Source organism: Periplaneta americana, chromosome 15 (assembly GCF_040183065.1).
Source record: "Periplaneta americana isolate PAMFEO1 chromosome 15, P.americana_PAMFEO1_priV1, whole genome shotgun sequence".
NCBI classification, from domain to species: Eukaryota; Metazoa; Arthropoda; class Insecta; order Blattodea; family Blattidae; genus Periplaneta; species Periplaneta americana.
Genome location: NC_091131.1, coordinates 139,218,749 through 139,243,909, shown reverse-complemented (window position 1 = coordinate 139,243,909; position 25,161 = coordinate 139,218,749). Strand labels below are relative to the sequence as shown.

General features: G+C 34.5%; 1 protein-coding gene across 1 annotated transcript in view; it reads right to left on the bottom strand.

Annotated features, from left to right (window-relative positions):
• LOC138715398 (glycerol-3-phosphate phosphatase-like) overlaps nt 1-25,161 on the bottom strand; it is an 88,133-nt gene that overhangs the window by 52,868 nt on the left and 10,104 nt on the right. Inside the window, exon 2 of the mRNA XM_069848258.1 lies at nt 16,430-16,528. Within this exon, the coding sequence (XP_069704359.1) occupies nt 16,430-16,517 (88 nt within the window). The 5' untranslated portion in view covers nt 16,518-16,528. The remainder of the gene's footprint in view (nt 1-16,429; nt 16,529-25,161) is intronic.

The following is a 25,161-nucleotide window of genomic DNA, read 5'->3' as shown; positions in this document are numbered from 1 at the left end:
AGATGTGTTGGAGAAAATTTATAATGCTTTCGGAAGTGATTTTTCAGGTTTAGATTCTCATTACCATCCTGGCTCTGAGTATTCAGAAGACAATGAAAAATGTGCGGCACCTGGGGAACCAACTCAAGAAAGTGAAAGTAGATGGAGTGAAAGGACTCCAACAAATGGAAACGCTATGTGAAAAAATTTAACGTAGGGATAGCTTGACATATAAAATAAAAAAATCACAAGATGCTAAAATTCCTAAAACCTCTAAATTGTAACTTGTATGGATTTAAGTGCACTGAAGCCATTTCTGAAGAGCGGCAAAAGGAGGCTTGTTCAACATAGTGGACGGCAGAAGAATTCATTCTCCATTGAGTCATCAGCAGCACTCCATGATGGAGGAGGAATCGTAAGAATCTTGACGAGGGTCACTGTTTTTATGATTCCTCCTCCTTTGTGTTTAGAAGCCGTCAAAATTGCCTTGCTTCTGGTATACAGTGTTTTCAGAAAAAAATTATATTCGTAAACTTTGGCAAAAATGTTGGTGAAAAAGAAATCCAAAGATGAGAATGGTGATGTTGTTAATTGGTTCAAAGTAAAGTCTTTCAGTTACACGAAAGAAACATCTTGGTTTCTGCAATATAAGTGTGGATTCTGATGAATATAGAGCAATCAAAATTCATGGAGAGGGACGACCATTTGTTTGTCCAAAACAACAGCTAGCAAAATACTCAAATTCATTGCCAATAAGCTCAGCAAAGAAGAATAATCTTCTAAAAGTCTGTCGAGCAAGTATCATTCCTGAAGAGTTTCATGGCAAGTACGACAGTCTGCCAATATGCAACACTGCAGTTGACAAGGTTCCAGTACCTGCTGTCGATGACAGTGAACATGATAAGTGATAATTCTGGAGATGACTCTTAGGAAGCTTGTGATTTAGCCTCTAAAAAGATCGATCATTTAACGCACTCTGTATATCATAAAGTTCAAAATCTGTGAATATATAGTTTCATTCAATTCAGCCCTAGCTATGTTAAAACCAATGCAATCTGCAAAATATGCTAATATGTAGCTTAATACATGTATTATTTAACAAGAAGGAGTAAATGAGTTTAAATGCAAAACCATACCTTTCATAAATATTCAAACTTTCAAGTTGATTTAACTCAATACTATCTTTTTGGGCTTAATACCTTTTCCTTGTAAGCCCACGATATACATATCAACTATCACCTCAATCAGAGGTTCATCACAGGGTACAGTCCACTATTACATCATCCCTTAGAAGAGCCAAATTAGAAGTATATGAATTACATAGTAATTTTCTTTTTATTATTTTAATTTAAACTGATGATTATGCAATAATTATTGTTACATTTTATTCCTGACCTTTATGGTCAGCTGCAAAGGCAGTCAGATGTCCTAATAAAGGAATTTATGTGTGTTTAGTTTAGCTTGACATGATCGGGTCTTCCACTGTTTCAAATACTTTTATCTCAAAATATTTCATTAAAAGTGTCATTTTAAACATTTAAATTTAATCTTTAGGCCTAATTAAAATATTACGAGTTTGATTTACACATTTTTTAACTTGATAAACAATTACAATTGGCTACACATTGTTGGCAATTTTAATTTAACTGTATAGGTACCGGTATAATGAGTAATGAGTTTTTTTTTAAAATACAGTGCATATATTTTATCTTTCCACACTAATAGAAGTAGTGTGCACAGCACAGCTGCCCACACGTGACCCACAGAGAGCTCAGTTATGAGTCTAAACATGCTAGATAAACTGTGGAAAGACAGTTTTTTTACAATTTGAAATTGTCCGTTGTGTGCAGTAATGAGTTGAATGTCAGAGCAGTACATCTGTTTTTGTGTGCAGTGTTTGTGTTGTCATCAACATTTATACTAGTTATGGTGTATCACCACATTTCTGTATACGGGTTACACCATAACTTTCTATAGCATTGTACCTACAATTAGTATGCAATCTCAACAGTCTGTTTAACTAATAACTCTTCTACTCCCGCTATTAACTGAACTCCAAACAGTCAATTTGTCTTTATTGATCTTAAATATCTACCATCTGTTAGTTCCACACTTCACTTACATTCCTCTAGCATTCCATTCTTATTACATAAATTTGTATATAATCACGGTCTTTCTACATCCCATCTTACTCGTTCTACTTTACGATAATATACTGTATTGATCATTATTACTCTTTCAAAATTTCATACTTAAATTTTATTTGCCTATTTAAAATCATTATACTAACATTTCCTATTTAACACTTCACATGGTTTTACTCATAGAAATCATAGTCTTTCTAATATACATCATTATAACAATATTGCTAATATTGACATGAGTATCAAGTTCACTTTAGTTTGATCATCCATTCCTTAACCTCAAGCAACACTCATAATAAACTATTTAAAAATTGTAACTACCATCACTGATATCATCTTTCAGAACTTCCCTACATAATTTTCTAAGATTTAATTTACTTCTTTACTTCTACCGATATCTATATTAATTAACTTGCCACTGTTTTAAATTTCCTAACATCCTTTTCAGTTCTGTAACTTCCTAACTGATTTCTATGGTACTCAAGTTCTCCTAAACACACTTTCATCACACTAAACACGATTTACAACATTAAATCACCAAACTACTTTATTGCAATTCCTTTCTGATATTTTATTTATTTCATGCCGCTCATGCACCAACTTCTAAGATTGTAACTTTTTTGGCTCTTAATTCTACCCATCCACGATAAAATACTGCCCTGTGATGACGAAAACATAATCTCTTTACCTCTCATCCTTGTCACATCCTGACGTCTTCTCTGAAAGCTAACCGCACCTTCCCTTGCTTAATCTCCTGTAAAGCTCTCTGGTTTCTGCTTCTTGCTGACTCATTGTGTGCAATGTTGAGTTTCATTATTTCTTTGTTTGTGTCTATTGCTTGAGTCTTTGTTCAAAAATTTAATACAGAGTAAAGAATTTTCATTTGCCTTAATTTGAAAAAGAAAAGAATCAATCACCTGCTCAGTATCATTTTCCTGGAATTGATCCACATGAAAGGAGTACAGTGCATAAAATAGTGAATAAATTAAAAACTGCTTACTTGGTTATTTAACGACGTTGTATCAGCTACGAGGTTTTTAGTGTTGATGGGATTGGTGATAGCAAGATGGTATTTGACGAGATGAGGCCGAGGATTCGCCACAGATTACCTGACATTCGCCTTATGGTTGGGAAAAACCTCTGAAAAAATCCAACCATGTAATCAGTCTAAGTGAGAATCAAACTCACGCCTGAGCTCAATTCCAGATCAGCAGGCAAGCACCTCAGCCGACTGAACTACGTCAGTGGCTGGGATCAGTATTAGGCAAGAAAAGAAGACGAAGGCATCATGTTCTAACAGAGGAAAAGTTGGATGATATCAGTGTTCAATTAGAACAATTGCCATAGAAGTCTCTCACAAAGTTAGCACAAGTGCGGGTCAGTCATATATCAGTACATAATGCTACAAAATTACTAAAAACAGGAAGAAATAGCCAACATTTCGGAAAACAGAGCTGCAACGTGCGAATAAAAATGTATTTAGATGCAACAACGCCTGCCTTGCAGCAAATGGAGAACATTTTTAACATATGAAAAGGTAAGCATTTTTTTAGCACTTTCACAATTTCAAATTGTAAAAAACTGTCCTTTCTGCGGTTTATCTCGTGTGTTATAGACTCAATCGAGCGCTCTGCAGGCTGCATGTGGACAGCTGTGCTGTGCACTGGCACTTCCACTCTATTCTCGCTAGTGTGGAAAGATAAAATGTATGTACTGCATTACATCTGAAATCTAATGAGAGCAAAAAATGAATGCCTTATGTCAAGTTATGAAGGTCCAAGCAAGTCAGGAAGAAGGAATTTCTTCCTTACAGATCTCTGATACTATAAGGAAGCTGAAAGCTTCACAGTCATTCTGGAAGTTTTTGTGAAGCGAAAATCCCTATGCCTGTGTCTACATCAATTTGCACTCCTGAGACAGTCCTGGTGGACTAGCACCCATCCAAAGTTGACTTATAACCACCCTTTTGCTCATCCCTCCCTCATTCAACACAAATACTGCAAAGTGCAGCTGAAACTCATTTCAGAACATTATCAATACAATTTATTAGTTATCAGTACTTCAATTACTGTTAAATTTAGCTCCCACTCTTTCTTGCCAATTACTTTACAGCATTTCTTATTGCTTTGCATAAACTCTGACTGTTCATTTTTTAATGTGTCAAATCTTTTTTAAATATTAGCTTGAACTAGGTTTTTGGTTTGTGTCTAGGAGGTATGCAATTGGAAAATGAATTATAGGTATACTTATTAGTTAATTTTTGTATGTTAGAAACATTTACCTTCACCAGTAATAAATAACCTGTTCTACTCCTTTATTGTTTCCTGTTTCTTCTAATATAACTGTTTTCTCCGAACATACTGTTTTTTCCTATATTAATTTAATTTATGATTTCATCTTTCCAGGAAAATTCTCCAGTTTATTTTCAGCACAACTGCATTTGTAAAATTTTTAATACATACTGTATGTGAGTATATCTTTTTATTTTATTGTGGTATTATATATTTGTATGTTTATATTTTTAGTTATCAGTATTGTTTTGCTCTACAAATTTGAATTTAAAGCACTTCTGGATTTATGATTATGTGTTACTTCCTTATTTCAATATCTTGTATTCAATTCTAATTTCTTTTTAACATCAAAAAGCTGGGTAACTTTCGGTGCTGGACCCCGACTCATTTCACCGACATTATCATCTTCATCTCATTCAGACGCTAAATAACCTAAGATGTTGATAAAGTGTCGTAAAATAACCTACTAAAATAAAAAAAAAATAAAAACATAAAAAAATTAATTAGTTACTTTACTGTGTTTATACATTCTTCATTATTTAAAATGATTTTGTTCGCTTTTGCGTTAATACACAAATGTTACGAGGGGGATCCAGGAAATAACGACCATTCGCGCATACCCGCTGCGCAGCTGACTCCCCTTCCTTGTTTGAAGGTCAACTGGCTTCCTTAACATGTGTTCTCATAATGTTGTGGGTACTGGTTGCAACAAGTCGCCATTGTGCATTTTGTGTTACTTCAAAATGAACGACGTGATTGATAATCCCACCAACTGTGAGGTGAGGAGTGTGATTCGATTTTTGAATGCCCGACATTTGAAACCTGCAGAAATTTACCGGCAATTGAAAGAAGTGTATGGTGATACTGTAATGAATGAAAGAAATGTGAGAAAATGGTGCGAAATGTTCAACAATGGGCGAACAAATGTCCACGATGAAACTCGACCTGGACGCCCATCACTCATCACAGAAGACCTGAAGACTAAAGTGAACGACAGAATCTTGCAAGAGAAGCGCACATCACTCGACGAATTGCATATTGCCTTTCCTGACATTTCTCGTTCTTTGCTTGGTGAAATTGTGTCGCAACATCTTGGCTACCACAAAATCTGTGCACGATGGGTTCCACGGCAACTGAGTGACCAACACAAAACTCAGAGAATGGCCTCAGCATTGACATTCTTGATGCGATATCACACAGATGGAGACGCCTTTCTTGATCAAATTGTGACTGGTGATGAGACCTGGGTGTCTCACAACACCCCAGAGACCAAGCGCCAATCACGTCAGTGGCATCATCCCTCATCACCCAAGAAACCGAGAAAATTCAAACACACACTCTCAACACAAAAAGTCATGGCTACTGTCTTTTGGGATCGCAAAGGTGTTCTTTTGCTGGATTTCATGCCAAAAGGCACTACGATCAATGCAAATCATTATTGTGAGACTTTACGAAAACTACGGTGAACCATCCAAAACAAGAGGCGAGGAATGCTTTCGAGAGGAGTTGTGCTTCTTCACGACAACGCCCGCCCGCACACTGCTGCTTCAACTCGAGAATTGCTGGTTCAATTCGGTTGGGAAATCTTTGATCATTCGCCCTATAGTCCAGACCTTGCTCCTAGCGATTTTCACCTTTTCACTAAGCTGAAAGACTTTCTGGGTGGTACGCGTTTTGGAAGTGATGAAGAGTTGAAGAAGACAGTGAACACCTGGCTTAATGAACTGGCGGCAGAGGAGTATAACACGGGAATTCTAAAGCTAGTGAACAGATACGACAAATGTTTAAATGTAGGTGGTGATTATGTAGAGAAGTAAAGGAAGCTTCAATTATGTAACAGACTTTGTTTTTTCAAATAAATATTTTTTTTTTTAATTATTACAACAAAATGGTCGTTATTTCCTGGATCCCCCTCGTAATTTGCTTCATTATTTTATAATCGACAGACCCTAATTGTTGTATTTTTCATTTAATTTCCATCTTATGTATTCACTTTCTTCATACTGCTGAAAAATGTTTACTTGATCATATGCAAAACGAAATGAATAAAGGGGTTTCTGGTATTTATCATTTTCTCATCTATTTCTTATAATAATAAACAGATTGGGAGAATGGCAACATCCCTATTATATATATATATATTTTTTTTTAACTTCAAATCCGTCTGTTAACTTTTGGCTATATTTTAGAGGCAGTCTTAATATCTACATAATGTTTCATTATTTGAATCAGTGTTGCATTCATGTTTAACTCATTCGATATCTTAAAACAATTTTGTAAGCAGTATGTTGTCAGGGGCATATGCAAAGAGGAGGGTTACTGGGTTTGAACCCCCTCCCCTTGAACTAAAAAAATTACATATTTAGATTTGTGTATTTTTTATATCCATAATCGTTTTACCTTCTCTAATTTTTCCCTGTGAGAGTAATAAAATCTACATAGATATAAGACATAGTCCTCCTACCCTTTCCTCAATATAATCCCTGTGCTTGGTGCTGTGGCAAGTTCGAATTATAACAATTATTATTATTATTATTATTATTATTATTATTATTATTATACAGGGTGATTCAGACCACCCGTAACATTTATTTCGGAAACTAATGCATAAAATTTTCGAGAAAAAAATATTTATTACTAAACCACATGTGAACTTTCACTTGAGCTTAATTTTATCAATCAGCTCTAACAAGAAGAAGGGTCAGTGGCGTATCGCTTTAAAATTTCAAATGGGAGTCTGGGTCAAATAGGGTACCATTTGATAGAGCTCTTCAAAACAAACAACTTTCATAGGAAACGTTTTTATTAATTCCTATTCTTTCAATGAGAAAACATTCGAAAAATCAATGGGTGATTCGGACCACACGCAAGTCATTTATTTCGGAATCTAGTGCATTAAAATTTTCCATAAAAAATATTTACTTTCACTTGAGCTTGATTTCATTAATCAGCTATAACAGGAAGTAGGGTCAGTGGCGTATCACTTTAAAATTTCAAATGGGAGTTGGAGTCAAATAAGGTACCAGTTGATACAGCTCTTCAAAAGAAACAACTTTCATAGGAAACGTTTTTACCAATTCCTACTCTTTCAATGAGAAAATGTATAAAAACATAATGCCATCAATATTAAGAAATGTTAAAAGACGAAAATGTAAACAAGACAATTAATGTTGACATTTTACTGAAAGGCTGGGCAATTCCATTAATTTTTATAAATGTTCAAACTGTCTGCCATTCTGAGCAGCACACACCCGTAACTCTTCTTCTAATACTGTCAGTGACTCCTAACACTTCGGCGTGGTAAAGTGACTGGCAGGTCTCCCGGATTCGCTGTTTTATGTCATCTCTTATTGTGGGACAATCTTGATAAACGATGTTTTTTAACCATCCCCAAGAATAGAAATCCAAAGGGTTCAAGTCAGGAGATAGTGCTGGCCATGCCACAGAACCGCATCTCCCAATCCATCGCCCAGTGAAGAGCTGATGGGCTGTATCACGTGCCACCAAAGAGAAATGAGCTGGGCAACCATCCTGCTGAAGCCACATTACTACTCGTGTTGCCAGTGGTACGTCCTCCAAGAGTTGGTTGAGGATGTTCTTCAGGAAGTCAGCATACATGACACTATTAAGAACAACTTTAAAGAAATAAGGTTCAATCATTTGGTGTCCGAAGATGCCACACCAGACATTGACACCTCACCTATGCTAGTTGTCCATTTCTCTCAGCCAGAGAGGACTGACTTGAGACCAGTACAGTAGCGACCATTATGGATATTGACATCGCCATTGCTCTTGAATATTGCTTCATCGATGCAAAGAATACAGCGATGAAAGTGACGGATTTTACCTGACAATTAAGTCTATTTTTGGGGACGATTTAAAAACATTGTTTATCAAGACTGTCCCACAATAAGAGATGACATAAAACAGGGAATCCGGGAGACCTGCCAGTCACTTGACCACGCCGAAGTGTTACGAGTCACTGACAGTGTTAGAAGAAGAGTACGGATGTGTGCTGCTCAGAATGCAGACAGTTTGAACATTTATAAAAATTAATGGAATTGTCCAGTCTTTCAGTAAAATGTCAACATTAATTGTCTTGTTTACACTTTGGTCTTTTAACATTTCTTAATATTGATGACGTTATCTTTTTGTATGTTTTCTCATTGAAAGAATAAGAATTAATAAAAACGTTTCCTATGAAAGTTGTTTGTTTTGAAGCTATCAAATGGTACCCTATTTCACCCAGACTCCCATTTGAAATTTTAAAGTGATACGCCACTGACCCTACTTCCTGTTAGAGCTGATTGATGAAATTAAGCTCAAGTGAAAGTTCACATGTGGTTTAGTAATAAATACTTTTTTTCTCGAAACTTTTAATGTACTAGTTTCCGAAATAAATGTTACGGGTGGTCTGAATCACCCTGTATAGAGACCTACCACCTAGTACCGACCTTGTAATAAAATGAAGCTGATCAATATGAAATTTAACTTGTGAAACATATTGAAAAGATCGTTTTGATAGTTCCGCAGTGCAGATGTTAAATATAATGCATTGTCGATTTTAAACTCATTTTAAGAGTGGTATTCATCCATTCGTTAGAGTTCTGATTTTATTGTGAAATGTTTGTTTAACGTTTTGTGCATTTGACAGTTTATATTTTTAATATAAATATGTAATAATATTAATAAATATACTGTAATATAATAACATAATAATACACAAAATTTAAAATACCGATAATGTAAGTTGTAAACAATTTTAATAATGACAAAATTCTGCGTATGCTACTGGCTGTCATGTTTTTACTTTTCTCTCTCGAAGATAATGGTCCAAGTTCTCCTGTTCTCAATGTAATCTTGTGATTTTATGAAAATTCTGTCGAGTAAATCAGTGCTGGGAATATTTATTCTCAAGATACAAATGCATGGAATGTATACATATTGCTTAAATCTGCTCCACAAAGAGAACATTTTGAAGAAAATGTTAATCACTTGTTGTAGATGAACTTGAACTGTATGAAAACAGATTATTTGATAACATTTCTTATTTTGAAATCATCTCAATTTTCTCTGAGAAAATGGTTTCCATGTGCAAGTCCAGAAGTTGATTGAATTATGTCTACGTCTTTCTAGACATTATGCTTCAGCGGAGAGGGTCTTTTCATAAATGAAGATGATTCGAACATACCAAAATATCTAGAATGAGTACAGAAACTTATCGAGGTATGCTTGCCATCTTGACCAACTTCAACATGATCTGCCAAGAATTTGTTACAAAATTGGTATCCAGAGATATATAGGATTTTTCAAAAGTAAGAGGTAACTTTAATTGCTCACATTTTCTACACAATTTTTTTAATTCTGGCACTGGCATATTACAATGGGATTTTCTGCATCACCACCCATTGCCATGTCATCCTACATGTTGTATGTGTCCACCATTCATTCTTATAGATCTACAAATAACAGCATCTCTTAAATGCTGTATACAGCAGCTCTGAGTTTGTATTCTGATTTGCTACATTGTAACTTTTTTTATTAAAACCCTTTTTATCTTGTCAATGGCAACCTGTAAATTCAGAAAGTTGTTTTCAATAAAACTACACATATTTTTTACTCTCTTTGGAAGTTAATTTATTACTGATGGAATTTAAACACTGTATCATGCATTTTTTTCTGTTTATATCAGGCTGTAATGTGACATTCTTTTCACAGTTTATCAATAATTAAAAGGAAATTTAATAATCTAGTAAAAATGTAGCAAAATTAAAAGTTTAGGTCCTATGTGATAAATTGAAACACATGAAACGAATAAAATCAGTTGTATTACAAATTTAATTAATTCAAATGTGTAGTCACATTAAGGTACGCAGTATTATCACCATTCCTGGATTTATGAGAGAATCTGGCGACCCTGGTTATCAATAGAATTTTCCTGTAACTTAGCCTGCAAGATTACCAGATATTAACCCAGCAGGTCACGATATTCTTTAATTTTATGTAATACATAATCCATTAGCTCAATGCTTAACAAAAGGAAAATACCCTGCCCCCCTCCCCAAATAATAAATAAAATTTTAATTTAAAAAAAGTTCACTCAAACAGCACGACTAGAGTATTATACTCTTAGAAGAGTATCAGTAAAGAATATTCAGTGTGCTGTTATATTCTCAATTTTAATTCGTATGTCTTAGAATAGCACTGTGGAGTGCATGTTCACAATTTTAATTTTTTATATACAGAGTGATTCAGGAGGAATAGTAAATATTTTAGAGGATAGTAGTATGGACTATTCTAGATAAAAACTTTCATATAAACATGTGCCCAATTGTCAATGCATATTATGCATAAAAAGATAACAAGCATTACAAGTGGCAATAAGGAACAACAAAAACTTAATGGTTATAGTTATTATTTATTTACTTGGCGTAAATACATTTCAACAGTTCAATGCACTTTTACATTCTGTTAACAACAGTAAGTGTTCCTCTTCTAAGTTCTCTTGTTGTCTATAATGTGAACGACCCTTGTGTTTACTTTGTTTTGTGTACTTCATCTTTCATCTACCCACACAGACAAAAATCGACAGGAGTAAGGTCTGGGGACTTTGTTGGCCAATGCACGTGATTGCCATGGTTGATACATCATTTGGGGAATATGAGATTTAGATGATGTCACCTGATGGCTTAAATGTAGAGGGGCTCCGTTATGCTGCCATCAGAGGACCTCAGAAGAACGATACATACTATTCCTTGGAAAGGTAGTCAATAGTATGTAATTATTTGTTGTTCCTTCATACCATTTGTTGTTGTTGTTTTCTAATGCCAGGCATTTGACAATAAAGTCATTTGACCTCTTGCACTCCAATATTTTTCAAATATATTATTATGGCCAGCCACTGAAGCACAGATTTTGAGGTGTTCCGAATCCATTTCTTGGTTTGAGTTGCACAATGGGCAGTTAGGGGACTGATATATTCCAATTCTATGCAGGTGTTTGGCCAAACAATCATGGCCTGTTGCCAATCTAAATGCAGCTACAGACGATTTTCGTGGTAAATCGGGAATTAACTGTGGATTTTGATGCAGAGAGTTCCATTTTTTCCCTTGAGATTGTGTTATCAAATTTTGTTTGTTGAAGTCTAAGTATGTAGATTTAATAAATCCCTTCACAGAGTAATACGTAGATTTAGTAACAGGTCTCTAAGTAGCAGTGCTGCCCTTCTTTGCTATAGCATCCGCATTCTCGTTTCCCAGGATTCCACAATGGGATGGTATCCATTGAAATACAATGCTTTTATTGAGTGATAATAATTGAGAGAGCATTTTAGTTATTTCTGCTGTTTGAGATGAAGGTGTGTGTTTAGAGACTATTGATAGAATAGCTGCTTTGGAGTCTGACAATATAACTGCATTTTTTAATTTATTGATGTGGCATAGAAGATTCCTGAGACTTTCACTTATTGCAATGATTTCTCCATCAAAACTTGTTGTTCCATACCCAAGAGATTTATAAAGTGAGAAGAGACAGCACGTAACACCTGCACCGGCACCTTGTTCTCTGGAGAGCAAGGATCCGTCAGTGTATAAATGAAGCCAGTTTTGTGGAGGGTACCTAATATTAATTGTCTCTAAAGACAACTGTTTTAGTATTTCAGTGTTTACTTCTGATTTTAGTATTTCTTCTGTTAAATTTAGATTATATTTTATATTTAATAGAGTTAAAGGGTTTGGTTTAATTTGTAGGTTTTCTTTTAAATTCGGGATATTGATTTTCTGTTTTAATTCTTGAACAATGGATATGAAACTTTTTTGAGTTTTCAATCTACAGAGAGGACTGTATGAATGCCAATTGTTTCCTGGTAATCTAATAAGTTTTTCATATTGAATCAGTGCTTTTTCTTCTATTGTCATTTTGATGCTGTTAATATTAGTGAGGAATCTCATAGAATCTATTGGAGTTGTTTTGATTCCACCAGTAATGAGTCTGAGAGCTTGGTTTTTAACATATTCTATGTCGTTTATGAAAGATGAAGTAATTAAAATTTCTCCGCAGTATGTCAGCACTGGCTGTATAAACATTTTGTACGTAGTGTTCAAAGTATTCCTAGAGCATCCCCATTTCTTTCCTGCTAGTCTTTTTAGAAGGGAGAATCGTTTACGAGCTTTTTCAGAAGTGTATTTCAAGTGGTTGCTCCATGTTAACTTACTATCGAAAATAACTCCAAGATATTTGGATTCATAAGTCCTAGGAAGGTGTTGGCCATTGTATTGGATATTGAATTCTCTTTCTTTTTTACCAAGTGAAAATATTTGGTAGTTACTTTTGCTTAAATTGAGTGTCATCAAATTTGATGTATTCCATTCATGTAGTTGATTTAGAGCTTTAAGAGCAGAATTTTGAATTTTGTCTCTATGTCTGTAAGATCCAGAAGTCCACAAAACTATATCATCTGCAAATAGTGCTGTTTTCATGTTTGATTCCTCTAATAGGGAGGGTAAGTCATTTATATAAATATTGAATAAAGTTGTGCTGAGGACAGCGCCCTGAGGTAGACCTCGATATGTTTGTCTGTAACTAGAAAGTGAGTTATTGAATTTAGTGGCAATGAATCTTTGACTAAGGAATTCTAATATCTATCTGAACATATTGCTGGAGATACCTAATTTCTGGAGTTTTAGTAATAATTTATTTCTCCAAACAGAGTCATATGCTAACTGAAAGTCAATAAATATTGCCAAGGTATCTTCTTTCTTGTTAAAACTATCTTTTATTTCTTGGCCAAGGCATATGACTTGTTCATTGGTAGAGTGTAGTTGTTGAAAGCCGGCTTGTTAATCTGTTGGAGATCATAGACTCCATGTTTTTTGTTATCATGCTTAACAGTGCTATTGGTCGATAACTATTAACATCATGAGCAGGTTTCCCTTTTTTGTGAATTGGTACAATGATTGCTTTTTTCCAAGCTGCAGGAATTGAGGTGTTCCATGATAAATTGAAAATGGATAAAAGTACAGACTTAGCTTTTACCCCCAGATGTTTAAAAAATTCGGAATGAATGTTGTCGGGGCCAGGAGATTTCTTGGTTTTTAAATTTTGTATAGCTATATTTAATTCTTTGGAAGTAAAATTTTGATGAAATATTTCAGGTTTTGTACTAGTAATATTGTTTTTATTATTTTTATGTAATTCTCTTTTGATAAATTTGTCAGTTTTTTTATATTGGGATGTAATCTGTGAGAGTTTGAGTAGTGTTTATTAAATGCGTTTGCTATATCTCTACTATCTGTTAGTGTTTTGTTATTATGAATAATAGGTTGGCTAGTTCATACCATTTGCAAGGCTTGTTATACACAACATTTAAACAGCTGTATCTCCATACCCATTGGGCATACGTTTATAATTCTAAACTTTTTTATTCAGAATAGTCTAAACCACCAGCCTCTAAAATATTTACTATTCCTGATGAATCACCTTGTATATTAAGAATTATAGTATTCTCTTCAGCAGATTATAATAAAAAAAGCAACAACGGACTTAAGGAAATCCCAATGATTAAGAGTATTGTTTATACTCGAATTGAAGTAATAAAATACAGTATGTTCTTTCTTTATCATTGTATTGTAATGTATTTTATTTTATATATTATGTATATCTATATAACCCATATACCTAATATTTCCATCACTATCGTGTGGAAAACATTGAGGCACATTAAATACAGAATAGAGCAAGAAGAACCATGTGAAAAAAATGCCTCCACTTTTGTTTCCATGGTACAAGTGACTTCATTGTATTAAAATAAAATGAGACAATTTTATCCATTAGGGTTCTGCTTAAATGTTTCACTTTAAAAGAAATTGTACAAGAATTAAAAATAGTTACCAGGTTAGATAAAATGACTGACTATAAAAAAGGCTACAATTTTTGGATTGAATGGTAAGGAACACATTACTAAAATCATCAGTGTAAATGGGTTGGGGGGAGGAAAGACAAAATGAAGAGACTACTGGACTTCTGGTGGAAATTAACCCAATTTCATAAAAGCTATATCGTGAATTTAATCACTACCTTTTTATAAATATATATATTTCACATCTCAAGACTCATGTTTTACTTCCAACTGGTTGGCAACGCTAGTTTAGGTAAAGAATACAAAACATGGCATTAAAGAGAGTACTCTTCTTAAACTATACCAAAAACATTTTAACAAGCAGCCATGCAGAACATCAAATCAAGGTGATAAGTGCTTCAACCTTGTGTTGAATTGTTTAACATACCATACAAACACTACTCAATGTTATAAACATCCAAAACTTTAAATATGAAAATAGACATAGATCTATATATTATTTCTTGCAATGGAAAACATACATATATTTAGTTTACCCTCGAAACTGTATTCATTTAATGGGATATGTGGTGCAATCTTATTTTTATAATTAAAATGTGAAGAAAAATCACAAATGTCATATTCACACAAAAATGTTATATTTCACTGGTCGAAATCACTGCATGTTAACACAACAGTATTTTAACGAATTAAGTGAAACTTACTGTGATACCATTTACTACTGAAAAGGTGCACAAAAAGCTCATGTTCATGTTTGTTGTATTGAATCATTGTGCAGAAATACATCACTCTCGTTATCTCTGCTCAGGACACGTTCTACACTTTGCAGTACATTTGTTGTTTTCATGATTAACTTGGACATATCCTACAACATTGTCGCCCCATAATTTTCTCGATCATAACTGTTTACAATTAGAAACAAACAATTGTTACAATTGTCTCACATTATAATAATGAACAGAATTACAATGCTTACCTTGTGGCCTTGATGCTGCATTTCGGCTGACAAAGAGTCATTCTTTTCTATGAAGCTACCATCAATAAATACAGGGTTAATAGTAAATGCCATCTTCGAAGACCAGGGCATAATAGACCACATAAAAATATGCATAAATAAGATAGGAACCAATACTTTATCTTGCAATTTTTTCTAAATGTCTAGTGGGGCAAGTATTATTTCCGTGGGAAATGCTTATGCATACACGGGTTTAAGCTTCCACATGTCCTCGTCGAATATCCCATACTTCCAAATTACACTTTCGTCACTCCAAGCATCGTCCACACAGGTTTTCTAGGATTTAGTTCAATGCCAGATGAGTAGGTCTCGCGGCACGTTTTGAAAACTGGTGCCTGCTTGACATGCACAAGGTAAACATCACGTGCTTACCTTACTTCACAATGTGAAACTGACATATATTGTAACATCAGTTTGAACTGGGACACTATACAGAGAACTCACAGTACAGTACTTGAAGACAAATCAGCTACAGCTATTTTCCTCGCAATTCTTATGCTGAAGTCAAGAAATCCGACCATTTCAGGGACAGGTACATGTCGCACACATCACATCATTGTTGTGTTCTTGATGTTTAACTCCAATTACTATGCGCTATGGATCAAAAGTAATTACTATTACCCCATTTGACTTCTGGGTATTGCCTCTATTATCTTCATAACTAATCATCATACTATGACTTTTTATCTCGAATTTCATCGTCACAATATCCTCTACGATGCTCCGGTCTTCGAAGATGGCATTTAGTATTCACCCTGTATACTTATGGTACCTAGATTATCAGATTGCGCTTTCCCGAATCCTTATTAACCATCAATTTAAGTTTTCATACAAGAATAATTAACAAGTGAATGCAGTCAACAGTACAACCAAAAAGCGAACATACACTAAACATGGTTGACAGGGTCTGCATAGAGCTTAATGTGTGCTGTGATGTCACGCCTGTTTTCAAGTGTGTTGTGGAAGTGTTTTGATTAAACAATAATCCTTTTTCCTCCCAAGTTAAAAAAAATATAGTGCATGTTTCCCATTATCACCAATACTGTTATTACTGGCACTGAGATCTGGTCATGCAAGACGAAAAAGAAAAGAAAATGCACAAGTATTACAAAGTATTTGTTTAATTCTTAAGAAAAAATTTTACCGTCACAGTCTGTTAATATTGTGTCTACAGAATTAAAAAGAGCTTGCACTTCATCTTTGTTTAGTTTAGAGAGACTTCTGGCAGACATATTTATTGATCCTGCGAAAACAGAAAAAGAAACATATAAAAACATTTATTTATACAGGATAATAAGTTTGGATATTAAAAAAAAAACAATATTAAGAATAACTATCAACATAAGTTATCGTAGACCTAGTGATTTAAGTCAGTAAGCTGCCTTTAAAAAAATCCATTACGCCTATCTATTGTATGTTTTGGGTCATTTCATGTCAATTCATCATGTCACCCATTGTTTCCAATTTTGCTGAGACTTTGCATATGTGTTACATACCTCAGTGAATGGCTTCCTTTAAAATTGTATTGAAATCCGTGAAGTCATTGAAACAGAAAATAGTAATATTATTATGGATGTAGTATCATGACAGGAGTTGAAAAGATTACAAATAATACCACAGTTTCCAATGTAATCATTGGATTTTTGTTAAACTTGTTCTGTAACTGAGATCTATATTAGAGACTATAAAAATCGCACATTTAAATTACTATGATCCTTTTCCCTTTTTAGGATTATTTTTTGCGTTTATTAGAAATTAACTTTTTTTTTTTCCAAAGTGTCACACCTTAGAAAATGATGAAAATGATGTATAGTAATGAGAACATAGTGATATATCTGTAGAAAAAAATTTATAATGGGGAAATGATAACTTACCTTTTTGCAAAGAAATATAGAAGTGTAAGGTACATTTCTCAAAATGTGAACAAAATGTAACTTCTTTTTACAACTGAGACCAGTGGCAGCTGGTGAGGCAGTCTGGTGGTAGTGCCAAAAAAAAAAAAAAAAAAGTTGCACGCAAATTACCCTAGTGAAAGGCGATAATCACAGCTCACGTTTATATTATGTTAAATAAAACATTAATTAAACCAGCTATTTTACAGGTGTGCAGTTAATAATGCACCTAGTAACAGTTACAATAACATTTCCGAAACTAATAACGAAATCTACAAATACAGATAATGCAAAACTTTCTCAGTATTGTTAAGTCAAATACAAATAACTTTTATAACTAGTAAAATTACTAGCAAAAACACACGAAATAAACAATGATATAGATAATAAATGAACACGTTTGCATTTTATTTAAACAGACCGATATCCAAGGCAGCAGCCTGAATAACACTTATTCATGTCCTGCACAGATCTCATGTATTGTTAACAAAAGCATCAATACTAGCAACAGTGTAGCGATATTTAGTTACTGTAAAATAAAACAAATATTACACAAAATTAACAAATAGTGTTACATGATATGAAAAAAATATTTATCTTTCTAAAAAGAACCATGACTGACTGACTATCTCTGCATTCAATATAGTTAAATGGATAACAATTTACATATTAAAGTCCAAGTTGTATGCATTAGTTTTGTATTGGTAACATTGCATTAAGATTTGGAGCGGAACTTTAACTTGTGTTTTCGTGCAAGTCTGAGCTTGATGGTTCCCTGTCTAACTTCTCCAATAACCCTGTCATCTAGCGAAATTTCTGCATTACTGCGCTCTAATGGGCAGAATGTTAACTACTAAGTCAAACTGAAATCGGCTCAGTAGCCTTTTGTATAGTGTTATATGGACGTAGACAATACCACACCAAACTGACTCCAACATTCGGAAAAACACTGGAAGAGTGCATCCCGATCTGTGCGTACGTTCATTCAGATGAAATACGAATAAAATGTGTAGAAATAAACAACTACAACTCCTTTCTAGGATATTATTTTGTGTTTCTTTCATTGGTGGTGCCATGGCACACTGGCACTGCCCCAAAAGCCTCCCCTGACTGAGACAGTTTGGCTTCAATTCTCTTGTAAGAATCTTGGTTTAAAGCACAGATCCTTCCTGTCGCTGTGCTGACATCAATTTGGCACAAAATGTTTGAAAATTGAACTTCACAACTGTCATTTTCAGGCCAATAAAATGACGGAGAGGACCCATGTGGATGCATGAATTTTACTGTAGCATCGCTTTCTTCACAATTAACTTTTTCAATAAAACCTACATACCACAAAGGTTCATATACACGAGCAATATACGAATTTACCTTAAAATGTGATTCACAACAGATTTAAATATGTCAAGTATCACACTGTAGTCCATATCAGGACTTAATCGCTTTGCTCCAATTTCATATGTAGACAGAGACACAAATTGATGCATACAGAATGTCTCAGGAATGGTTTTTGCATTTTCAAACCGTTCAGTGAGATCATTTCGGACATGAACCATTTCCTGTTTTGTTACAAAAAACACAGTAATCACCTTGAGATTCTCCTTACAAAAGTTGAACACTTGTGATACAGTGGTTATTAAATGGTCTTTGTAAACTGGCTTTGGGTAACCATCATTTTCAAAGTACCCCCAGTTCCATCCCAAAAGATTTTCCATGGCTAGTAGCAAAAAATGACCATTTACATTTCATACAAAAGTCTGCTTCATGATTAGGCCTACATATATTAATGAAATTCTTGCAGTTCTTATACTGAGCAGCACAACCATCTAAGAAGTTTTCTACAATTTTAACATGTGAAAGAGAGAGAAAGAGCTCTGTTTTCAAGAAATTGATTATGATCTTTTGAGTTTGGTAAACGAAAGATACATCATGATCCATGTCATCAGAAATTAGGCACAAGCATTTTGAATAAAGTCTTTCATCTTTCTTGTAATATACCACTGCAGCATGAAGTGTACAACTATCTGTGTTCCAATGAGATACTTGGGCCTCGTCTTGAATTACAAAATTGTAGTTTTCACTGAAATCCAATAAATGATGGCTGATTCATTATCCAACCTCCCTTTTAACATTTTCAAGTAAGAAGACTGTTATTTTTCTATAAATGAATGTGGAATGAATTTCTCAATTTTCTGTATTAGTAAATCACAAAATTCAGAGAAAGTGCTTATTTTCAACAATCATATTTACTCTATCTGTTGTTAGCCATTATCTGTACTGAATTGGTTCATCACGATCAAAGTCATCTGGGATTTGTTGTTTCTTTTATATGAATACTTTCCAGAAGCAACTGAACATTCTGGTGGATTGTACACACAGACAGCATATGTACCTGAGGATCATGCAAGCATACTCTCTTTAGGTCTGAGGATTGCAAATTTAGATAAATCTATTTTGTTGTGAGGGAATGTTGTCTTGAACAAAGAAAGAAACTCTGACAGATTACTTTAAACAAACCGTTTTTGCTTATAAACACTTTTACTTATGCTTATTTTGTCTTTCATTCTAGGAATTATTCTTGAATTGTCATCATCCAAGTAACAGCCCTGCAATATATATTGACTACATCCCAACTCTGGCTACTAGCAACAGGTATCTATGAACACCGATCAAAACATCCCTCATTTCTCGTGAAAAACAACAACTGAATCAACTACAGTGGACTATAGTGGATTTTATATTGTCAGCAAACAGCTGGATACATTAAGAAGATTGATTGATCATCCAAGTAAAAATCAATCACTTTCTTGGTCGTCTCTTCTGACAACTTCTTCCCTTTCCTTGGTTCGGGCAATGCTAGAATACCTTTCTCAGTCACAAGTGCAGGTGCCTGGCATATCATATACTCAGAAATGTCAAACATTTCACTAACTTTATTTCTAGGCCACGACAGTGGTACTAGTGTAAGTAGTTGGATTCCTTTACGGATGTTGACATGTTTAATTTTATTTTTAATTTGCCCCATTAACTCATCAAAATGTTGTGCTTTCTCTTGCACATTCTCTTCTTTGTCTCTAGTTCTGGTTTGGTTGCTAATTCAATATCATAAATCCTACTGATCTTAGTTTGAAGTGTTTGTGCTGCTGATGATCAGCTGTGCCAGGAACTGAGTGCAATTGTATAGGGGAGATGTCTAACTGAAGTAATCAGTAGACTAAAAAATTTCTTCACCAGAAGAAGACGATGTTATGTTTTGAGTTGAGTGTGGGCTACGAACTTCACACAAGTGTTTTCTACGCATTAGACAGAGTTTCTCGCCAGGAGTCACAGCTAGTCCACTGTCTCTTAATGCCTTTGCTTCTTCCAACATTATTTTACATAGGGCTGAATTAATTAGATGCTTGTGAATGTTGAAAATGTCACAACATAACCTTCAATGGAATGCGAATTGGCATAGATATTTGTGTGTTTTGAACAAATAACGGAGTCATCTAGAGGTATGGACTGGATATGACTACGACAGATCATAAGTTCCCGTTTTTCGTGTATCAATACCTTCAAACCACCACTGCATTCTATCCCAAGAAAGTTTCTCAGAATGCAAGGGCAACTGCTACCTTCAATCTTATTTACCTAGAAGTGAGCAAACAAGTTGTGATTCTGTATTTACTAACAGAATAACCATGTATTGTTATATGTTGTAAAATATAGGTTTTCAGAGAGTCAAAAAAGTTTGGAACCAAGAGTGTCTTATATAATTTTCTTCCTTTAAAACAAATCTGTGTTATCCCACTGATTGTATAGATACCTTTCCACTCTATTGAAGTTAATCATGTTGCTATGGTACGAATTTTAATAAATAAACTATTGTTTTGCAGGATTATGTATAACATTGCATAATTTGATTCTACGATACAATATTAAACAGTTTTTCCCTTAAAATAAAAGATATTGAAGGCATTCTGACAACAAGTTTAGTATGCCTGAACACATAGCAGTAAATTATCGTGTGTGCATTATCACCTTATGTGAAGAAGGGCTAATACATAGGCAGATTGCTCTGCATGTTGGTGTTAGCCATAGTGCTGTGGAAAGACCTGGAAGCGTTATTTGGATACAAATGGAGTAGCAGACAGACTCTGAGAAGGTCATCCGAAGGTAACCACTCAAGCTGAAGATAGATATTTGGGATGTCTAGTTCATAAGGAGCCAAAAACGAATATTTCAGACCTACGAAGTGCTTTCCTTCGGACCACTGGGAAGCACATAAGCACCCAAACCAATATAAATTGTCTTCACGGGTTGAACATGCATGCAAGGCAACCATGGTGTATACCTCCACTCAACCGCCATCGTCGCACAGCTCATTTTCGATAGGCAAGAGAGCATCAGAGATGGAAGCAAGAGAGGTGGGGTTCTGTGCTATTCACAGATGAGATAAGGATTTGTCTGAGACCTGATTCAGAAGAGTTCGAATCTAGAGAACACCTGGTTATGCAGTACCCACCCACCATCCCGTAGAATACTACAGGCAGGGAGGTGGAAGTATCATGTTTTGAGCAGGCATAATGCATGGCTTACAAACACCCCTAGTGCCTATGACAGGCAATATGACTGGAGTGAAATATTGGAGAGAGATTCTCTAAGTCTTGTCATCTCCTATAGAGAACATTTTGGTGAAGATTCTATTTTTCAAGATGACAATGCCCAGCCACATCGCGGAAGGTATGTAAATGAACGAATTCAGGCTGCTGGAATAACCCGTATGCAATGGCTTGCTTACTCACTGGATATAAATCCCATAGAATATGCTTGGGACCAGCTAAAGAATGCCATTCACCATCGTCAATCACCTGTTCAAACCCTCCACGAGCTCAGAGAGGATGTGATCCAGGAATGGGATCATCTAGATCAGCAGAGCCTCAATAACCTGATTGAGAGCATGCCAAGACACATCCAGACACTTGTCAGAACCAGAGGAGGCATGACGCATTACTAAAACGTTTTTTTTTTTAATGTCCATATTGCCAATTGCATGCAATTGAACTGACAGTTTATTCTCCTTACAGTACTATGTTTCTCTTTTGTTTATTTATGCCTCAATAAAAAAAGTTAAAAGTAATTTTTGTTTAATATTTTATTATATATGGTTAAAGTAGTCACCGGGTTTCCTTATTCAGACTTAATTAATACTGGAACATGAAAAGGCTCTTAAAGTCTGTTTGGTTCCAAACTTCTTTTGATGTGTATATACTGTATAGGCCTACTTACAATGTGTTATATTAAATTTTCACATCATATATATATATATATATATATTTATATATATATATATATTTTTATATATATATAATATGAGGCACGATGGCCCATGAAGGATCATGACTAACCAGCCATCTGCTGACCTCACGTCCACATGCCGAAGCAGAGGTGGACGATCATCCAACTATGATGGCGGTATCATGTGGTTAGCACGATGATCCCCCCAGCTGTTATAGTTGGCTTTCATAACCAGATTTCGCTACCTATCGTAGCTCCCCAAGTGCATCACAATGCTGGGTGGGTGCCAGTCCCATACACTGGCCGAAATTTCATGAGAAAATCTTCATATATTTACACCTATCATCTGACATATTGGCTTCTAAATAATATGAGAGATAAATTGGCAATCTTGCCAACTCCTTGACTTGTACACAAATATCAGAGCGAAAGTGGCTGTCCTGCCAACTGATTCAATGATCTTCAAATTTGCTTAAAGAGAATGACAACAGACATGAAACTATGACGATAGTAACTAACATTTTCCCTTCTACTGAAAACATGCTATTCCAATACTACTCATTATTTTTCTGAAACAATTTTTTTCCTGTGGAAACCTTATGAGCCCATAATTATTCTTCCATAGACGTTTCATGGTATTTGAAGGTGTGGCAATATGAAAGAAAAAAATTGTGAACTTTCGCAATTAAATTTTACGTACAGAGGGCTGACTACATAAACCGCGAACTCAAATTAGCAAACTACATATCTAATTCAGAAGACGGTCATTTTACAGTTGCGTCATTCCATAGTGACACACGTAACATTTTTTAAGTACCTAACTATGATCTTCACAGGATATTTAATTAAATACTTAGTAATTCATGAAAAAGACATTACTGTCTTTTAACGTAAGTATTCCCAAATATAAACAAAAATTCTTAATGAAAAGGAATAATTAATAATGCAAAAAATATTAAATATTGTATGGTGTGACACACGAACATTTTCTTGCCACTAGATTTATTACCAAAATGGAAAATGTTCATACTATAGTGCCAAATGACATAAATGCATTCAATTGTTTTCCAAACAATTAAGACACTTGTGTAGTACATGTAACTGCTAAATCACGAACTTTAAAAAAAATTAACAATGCCATTAAGAAACAAAATATTGCAAATGTGTTGTGACACACGAACGTGACACACGAACATTTCTGTCATGTTGGTTACTAATTGTTTTAAATGCACTATAAATACATCACTTCTTGTGGAAGACTATACACTATGTCTACAGTTCTTATTAAACAAAACAGCACTAGATTACACTAAATACACTTTTAAATTGAAATATCCACGGTTGTTTACAACCATATGTGGTCAAGGTCCATGGACGGTCGGTCGCTGTCACTCTCACAGGTCCCTTCATAACAGCATTTAAAGGGACAGTCAAGACGGTTGTAAATCTGTGACGTCACCACAGGAACACTATACTGTAGGCCTACTCATTTTCAATCCTCGGCTTGCACTTTCTAGCGATAACCAAGTGATTTAAACATCTATATTTATATATTTGTTAGGGCCACATGTGCACTGGGGGAATAAAGGCTTAGGGTTATAACTCCCACTACAATATCTCTTTTTTTTTTTAATTCAGTGATGGTTTACTTTCCAAATTCTTAGCAATATAAAAACTATTATGAATGCTTCATTGTACTTGCTTTTGTATCTCTAACCTTTGTAGAATATTTCAATCCAATTTTAAAGAAAGTTATTAACGAATATGCATTGTACAATATATTTAGTTTATTTTACACTTCAATTTCTGTTTCCGAGCCTCAAAATAGTATCCATTTTGAAACTGGCGTACACCACTTTTAACACTTGTATATAATTAATTGATGAACTAGTGGACTTACTCGTGTTAAATATGTAATATTTGTCCGGCCGGACAAATATTACATATTTAACACGAGTAAGTCCACTAGTTCATCAATTAATCAAAATATTAGTTGGGCCTATATTAAAGTACTATTCAATAAATAAAAACTACACATGTGAACGACAGAATTTACATTACGCATGCAAAATGTATTAAAGTTCCCTTAATAACACTGGAGTAGAGTGTGCATTAAAACTAATTAATAATAATTAATTTTATACAGGAGCGCTAAATAAATACTTCGTAAATTAACCCATTTCAGTGAAGTGGTTGAGGAGGGATTTCAATACCAGCAGGGAATGAAAGTATCCCAATTTTAACACTGATTTTACAAATAGAACAGTTTATTTTAAGAATGTTTCACAAAATTTAAACTGACTCACCTTATCTTGTGAAGGACGCGATGTCCTGTTTCCTTCTATTTAGGTAACAAATTCTAAAAGATGTCCGTGCTCTACTAAATAACTTCAATAATTCCGGATCTTCATTTGGAAGCTTTTTCCTCAAAAGTCTAAATAAACAGCCTCTTACATTCTTTTTTCTTTTGACTGATTTTTTATGAAATTTTCTAAATATAACTTTACACTCTTCAATAAAATTGTTGCCATCCACTGAGAAGAAAGATAAACCAGCCCACCAAATGAAACGCTCTCTATCCATCCTGGAGTTTGTTGACTGGAATTAGCATCCAAAACTGCACTTTTGTTATTACATTTTCTAGGAATATAACCAGCAACATATCTGAGTGTTTTTATTTCTTTCCTTTTCATTAGACCTGTAA